This window comes from Phoca vitulina, unplaced genomic scaffold (genome assembly GCF_004348235.1).
Source record: "Phoca vitulina isolate PV1807 unplaced genomic scaffold, GSC_HSeal_1.0 scaffold82, whole genome shotgun sequence".
NCBI lineage: Eukaryota > Metazoa > Chordata > Mammalia > Carnivora > Phocidae > Phoca > Phoca vitulina.
In genome coordinates this window covers 4,343,095-4,349,904 of record NW_022589785.1, presented here as the reverse complement: position 1 = coordinate 4,349,904, position 6,810 = coordinate 4,343,095, and the positions used below count along the sequence as shown (strand labels likewise).

General features: G+C 41.8%; 1 protein-coding gene across 5 annotated transcripts in view; it reads right to left on the bottom strand.

Annotated features, from left to right (window-relative positions):
* Positions 1 to 4,936: 4,936 nt before the first annotated feature.
* The window catches only part of HORMAD2 (HORMA domain containing 2), a 91,255-nt gene continuing 89,381 nt past the window's right edge, over positions 4,937 to 6,810 (bottom strand). For all 5 annotated transcript variants that reach the window (XM_032395161.1, XM_032395163.1, XM_032395160.1 and 2 more), the window contains one exon: positions 4,937 to 5,868. In XM_032395161.1, coding sequence (XP_032251052.1) covers positions 5,764 to 5,868 — 105 coding nt within the window. In that variant the 3' untranslated portion in view covers positions 4,937 to 5,763. The remainder of the gene's footprint in view (positions 5,869 to 6,810) is intronic.

The following is a 6,810-nucleotide window of genomic DNA, read 5'->3' as shown; positions in this document are numbered from 1 at the left end:
CCCTGCTCAGCGGGAAGCCTGCTTCTCCCTCTCCCACTCCCCCTGCTTGTGTTCCCTCTCTCGCTGTGTCTCTCTCTGTCAAATAAATAAAATCTTTTAAAATAAATAAATAAATAAATAAATTCTACCATTAATCAAAGTGTCATGGGGCGCCTGGGTGGCTCAGTCGATTGAGCGGCCGACTCTTGGTTTCAGCTCAGGTCTTGATCTCAGGGTCCACACTCAGCAGGTAGTCTGCTTGGGATTCTTTCTGTTCCTCTCCCTCTGCTCCCCCCACCAATAAATAAATAAATCTTTTTAAAAAATAAAAGTGTCATAGAATTTTACAGGTGTAAGAGATTTCAGTATTCACTGAATTCAATGCTTATCCAAAGGGATGATATCCTGGACTACTTGGCTTGAACACCTCTAGTGATGAGGAACTCATTACAGCCAGAAGCAGTCACCGGCTGACATCTCTAATTGTTAACAAAAAATTAAAATGTTGATTGCTTTCCATGTGCCAGGCACTTTGCTAGAGCATGGGGTAGAAATTTTTCAATATGCCGAGCTCAAATCTGCCTCCCTGCAACTTCTTTGGAACAACACAGACTGTGTGTATGGTTCCCTGCATGTCATGACAGCCCCATATATATTTGAAGACAGCTACAAAGTTCTCCTTAGACTTTCTTCTTCCCTGTTTATTCAATCTGTTCTCAGATCACATTCCCTAGGTGAGATTCATTTTTCTTGTTTAACAAGCTTCTGTTTTAAAATGCAAATGTGGGAGGGCAGCACATTAAACCTAATCTTTTTTTTTTTTTTAAGATTTTATTTATTTGAGAGAGAACACAAGGAGGGAGGAGAAGCAGAGGGTGAGGGAGAAGCAGATCCCCCAGCTGAGCAGGGAGCCCAATGTGGGGCTGGATCCCAGGACCCTGGGATCATGACCTGAGCCGAAGGCAGCCGCTTAACCAACTGAGCCAGCCAGGCGCCCCACATTAAACCTAATCTGATGCTTCCCTATCATCAAACTGTCTTGAGAGAAAGGTAGTTTTGATCTGGGGAAAGGAGCAGGAAGGGTGTTGAGAACAGAGGCTACTGGGATCCTGGTTCAACTGCTAGGACAGGTTTAGATGGGGTGCTGACGCAGGATCTCCAGGTGGGCAAAAGGCAGCACAGTGATCATGAGCTCCTGAGACTAAGGAAGGGGACACGCCAAGAGTTAAAAACAGCAAAAATGATGAACAGTTTAGCACTGGCTTTATGCATGCTGGGCAGTTAGCTTTCATCACCTTGCTTAATCCTCACAACACGATCACTAGGTAGGTACCATCATTATCTACATGTTACAGATTGAGTAATCTGAAGGCTAGAAGGCGAAATAACTTGTCTAGGAAAAAGTAGTCTGGTTTTGAAGCCAGAAGCTTAGGCTTTTCCTATACTACTTTGAGAAAAGGAAGATGAAGACCTAACTTTGCCTGCTTACCCCAAAGCTGATCAGTAATTATCTAAATGGAACTCAGAAGCCTGAGACTTATGAAGCCTTAAGGAGTTCTGCACTACCCAAATAATGATCCCCAAAAGTCCACTCTTTCACCAGGTTCCTGTCCCTAAGTATTTCAGTCCCCAAGGAATGTTCCATGCTCCAACAGTCTGTCTTAGATGTTTCTGACTATCTCAGTCAGCCTGCCCCCCCTCCACTCCTGCCATGAGGAAACCCCCATACTGCTGAAACTTACGGCACAATAAGACCAGACTGAAATGTTTAATGAGACTTTTCCCTAGGATCCCCCATTGAGCAAGTCTCACATGCAATTTCCAGCCAGGCTGCAGGGATCAGTTTACCCACCACTTCCCACATGGTCAGCCAATAGTTCTTGTGAGCCCACCACCTCTACAAAAGTCAGTCTCAACAACTGTGACACTCCCAGAAGGTAAAACCTTATTTGCAGAGATGTAGTGCACCCAAGGGGAAGTTACATGACCAGATTAGTATCTCAAGCCTCTCCATTTCTGGATAGGATCTTGGCTTTAACATTGCATAACCCAAGAGTCCGTTAATTAAGGCCAGCAAAGGTGTCCTCATCCCCTACAGAAACTGAAAAACTGCATAGTAAGTCTCAGCCAGGGCCTCATTACACAACATACAATCATAGTTAAAGTACAGCCTTTTTAAAAAAGTACAAACTAATAATTGCTATAGACGATACATTTGGGGGGTGCTTGGGTGGTACAGTCGGTTAAGTGTCCGACTCTTCGTTTAGGCTCAGGTTGTAATCTCTGGGTTGTGAGATCTGGCCCCGTGTCAGGCTCCACACTCAGCGTGGAGTCTGCTTGGGTTTCTCTCTCCCTCTCCCTCTGCCCCTCCCACTCGTGCTCTCTCTCTAAAATAAATAAATCTTTAAAAAAAAAAAAAGGATGCGTTTGGGATAAAAAAAGTCATTTTCTCACTTGTGTAGAATCTAGATTCATACAGTGCAGAGGACCTTGCCTTAACTCTTAAAAGCAGTATGTTAAGCCTCATTTTATCTTCTGGATCTTCCTTCTGAATGGTGATGATTATAACTGAGAATTATTTGTACTATAAGAATCTGTGGAAATCTCTAAAGATCCAATATTATTGGATTTGCAACCACAGTTGACAATTCTTTTTTTTTTTAAGACTTTATTTATTTATTTGCCAGAGAGAGAGAGAGAGAGAGAGAGCACAAGCAGGGGGAGCAGGAGGCAGAGGGAGAGGGAGAAGCAGACTCCTGGCTGAGCAGGGAGCCTGATGCGGGACTCAATCCCAGGACCCTGGGGTCATGACCTGAGCCGAAGGCAGACGCTTAACTGACTGAGCCACCCAGGCACCCCACAATTGACAATTCAAAATACATTGAAACTGGCTCTAATAGTGTTATTTTTAAATACATACACAACTTTGAACTTGTGTGAATGCAACTTTGACACTGATGAACATTTCTAGCCTCTTCCTGGCAGAAGTGAGCTGGAGAATGAAAGAACCAGACACCAGAGGGACCTGCAAGAGGGGAAATGAAGGTGTGGTTTTGGTGCCCGGCTTCAAAGGCTAGCAGCAATCATGAGCCTAACCCCATCTCTTTCCAGCTAAACCAATTTTCTGTAAAGACAGAAAAACCCCAAACAGCCGAAATCAAATTTCCCCTGCATCACTTTTAATTTAACAATGTCCCAGTTTCCAAGCTGTCGTCATCTAGTCTTTGTAAGCGCACTGATGAACCAAGCACAGTCAGGGTGAGGGAATGGTTGGTGTGATACAGTTCAGACTCCCCAGCTCAGAGTCTAAGTTTTCATTCTTTTCACTGAAGTTCCAGCTCCTTGATGAACTTGTTTACTCATTCTATTACTATCTAAGGCCAGAAATGAATAGACTAGAGAAAAGATTTTTCCTCCCAAGAAATCATTCAATAAATAGAATTGAATATCCTCTAATCTTTATAGTTAGTTGCAAATATGAACTCTGCTGTGTACAATCGGCTAGTTCACATTTTCATGGTTCTCAGATGCTCTTTTTTTTTTAAGATTTTATTTTTGGGGCACCTGGGTGGCTCAGTCATTAAGCGTATGCCTTCGGCTCAGGTCATGATCTCAGGGTCCTGGGATCGAGCCCCGCATTGGGCTCCCTGCTCAGCAGGAAGCCTGCTTCTCCCTATCCCGCTCCTCCTGCTTGTGTTCCCTCTCTCACTATATCTCTGTCAAATAAATAAATAAAATCTTTAAAAAAAAAGATTTTATTTTTAAGTAATCTGTATACCCAACATGGGGCTCGAACTCACAACCCAGAGATTAAGAGTTGCTTATTCTTCTGTCTGAGCCAGCCAGGTGCCCCTCAGATCCTCTTATTATAGATCTCCTACTCTGTGTGCCTGCGCCCAGCCAAGGGCATAGCCCAGCAACTTCTATCTGCTCACACACACACACACAGACATACACACACACACACAGGATATACACATTCACCTACTGGCATCGATAGAAGACTGTTCCTTTGGGGGAGGAGGGGTGTTTATAATAGAGACAATAAAATCACTATAGAAATTTTCCAGACAAATTTAGATTCTAGAATTTGACTTGAAATATCTTAGGCTAAGTTATGAAAATTATAGATTGAGAGTCAAATTCCCCTTTTAAACAAAATGATTTCTCTTGAAATCCAGATGGACTAATTACTCCATATAACTAACTTGTTTTGAGTCAAGGACTCCTAGAGTCTTTGTAAAGCTCCTTTGCATTCAAACATTTATAGTGGAGGTATGCTCACTACCTCATAAGCAGCCCATTTCAAAATTTTGGCAACATGTAGAGTTAAAAAGTTCCTCTTTATACTGAGCCAGATTGACCTCCTGTAGCTTTCACCAATTTGGTCTTAGATCTACTCTCTGGAGAGACACAAAATAAACTTAATCCCTCTACTAGACAGCTAATCTCTTTATATGATTCTCTTAAAAGAAATTGTGGTGACTCAGGCTACAATTCTATCAAGGATATAATAAACCCAATACCTTTCCCTCCTTGCAGTGGCAGAGTAAGCCTATGTGAGTATATTTATCATGCTGGGAGAGGGGAAAATGCTCCTCCCTGGCAGGCCCTGGATCAGTCTGGCAAAGGGTAGTGCTGGACAGGCAGGCTTTCTCAGATTTTCCTCTCTGTTATGATAACCCGCAGCCTTCTGCTGGCTAAAGTACATGTCTGGCTCCAGAGATTCTCCTCTTAGTCTGGGTCAGAGGTCCAGGGTTCTTTTGTGTGCATTAGAATCCTGGGAGTTCTCCACAGGGCCCCAGCCCCTGAGATTTTGATTTTGGAAAAATGAAACAGGCCCAGTAATCCATATTTAAATGAGCACTCCAGGTGCAGACGTCCTTATTACATTTGAAGAAACACCAAACTAAGTGAAGAAAAAAAAAAGATGAGTAAAAAAATACCTTGTGTTTTGGTTTTATTTAACTGGAAAGCACATACATTAAATTATTAAATAATAAAAACCCTTTTAAGTCATTTATTATGTGTCTAATACTAATCATTAAGGTTACCAAAATTCTCCCAGAATAAGAAGAGAACTAATAACATCATCTGCAGGTTACAGACTGATAAACTGAAGTGTTTGTTGGGAAGCATCCAACATGAGCCTTCAGAAGGGAGCCAGGCTCCTGCACTGCAGCCTATTGCCTGTCTCAGGTGGCCAACAGAGCAGGGCATGGGGCCAGATTTGAGGAACTTTACAGGGAGAGTACATTTCCGTCCAACACTTAGCTGATCAATCTCGTGATTGGAGTTAACATAAAAATCACACCCGCATAAGCACCACCACATACGTCCTATGCAATTCTGTGGGAATTCTAATAAAGCTATAGAGGGATTCCAGTACACAGGTTACAACAAGTTACAACATTTCACAGTAGACTAAATACCTGGGGAGTTTAGTTATGCAAAGAAAACCCTCCTTCCTTTGAGAACAACAGCTTATTTCTTTTCAAAATAGCTGCTGTGCTTCTTTTACAAATAAAAAGGGTGTCTGTCTCTAACGCAGCCTTGAAGTAATGCTATCCCAAGGCAGCCCTGGTGACCTTGTTTCCTTGTGGCAAAGTGAACCCATGTCCTACCCAGTAATTTAGCACTTAGTAAACTGACTAAAAAAGCTGAGCAACAAATTTAGTAAAAGGTTTTGGTGATAGGAACTTACTTTGCTACTTAAGACACTTCATGCATGTTTGTTGCAAAATAAAATTATTTTAGAGTAAATGCAGTGAAGGCATCTAACTTTCATTTTCTGTCAGGGATGAAGACTTTCACTGGTTCGCTGACCTTCCTCTTCTTCCTGGAGCTCTCAGAACTTTGCTGACTGTACGCAAAATTCATTCTTTGAATCTGTGAGAATCACCAGAGAGACACAATTCAGCAGAGGTTTTGACATCTGCACAAGGCATATACAAGACAGGTAGACCAAGCATTAATCCCTCTAGCTGCATAACGGATCCAAACCTGCTTTCCTGTGGGCTGGTTTGGCCCTGCGGCCAGTATCAGAGTCTGCTATTCCAAGTTTCAGGAGCTGAGGTCCCCTGGAGGCAGCCAGTTTCAGGGACAGTTTCTTGGCTCTCTTCAGTGAATTCAGCACATACAACTCTTAAAGGACGAGTTGTCAAGGTGTGAGGCCAACAAGGAGCAATTAAGGGTCAGGAGAGATCTAGGGCACTGATTGCTTTAGAAGCAAATATAACTGTGGTCCCAATTTCAGTTAGCTGAAATATAGAGCCTTATCTTTATCATATGTTCAGATTAATGAATTAGGAAGGACCATGGCCCTTCTTTCTGCTTGAAGAGAACTGTATGTTATTGATTAAAGGGAAGTTAATTAGTGAATCATCATAAATATATATTTTCCCATTGGGTTCAGCTTTGGTAAAGATTTTAAAGCTTACTTTTGTTTAACTAAGTAAGCAAATGGATGTATTGCAATCTGTCAGACAATCCCTAATGCCCAGAATTCCAAGAAACACACAGAGTTTTTATATTTTCCAGCCACTAGATGGGAGGAAAGGTTTTCCAATGTCCTCTGTTCTTTCTTCGGTAGGAAAATGGAATAAAACATATATTTTTAAACAAGACTCATCAGAATATCTAGTAGAGTTTCCAACATTATCCTTTTTTCTGTTATAGATACGGGCTATTGTTACTATTGATATGTTACTACTACAAAATAGTGGGAATGTCAATAAAACACTTAAGTACCATTTAGAACCAAAGATTGGGTCTACAAATGGCTAATTTAATCACTATCTTTTAGTTTTAGAAAGCATTTGACTTTCTGAT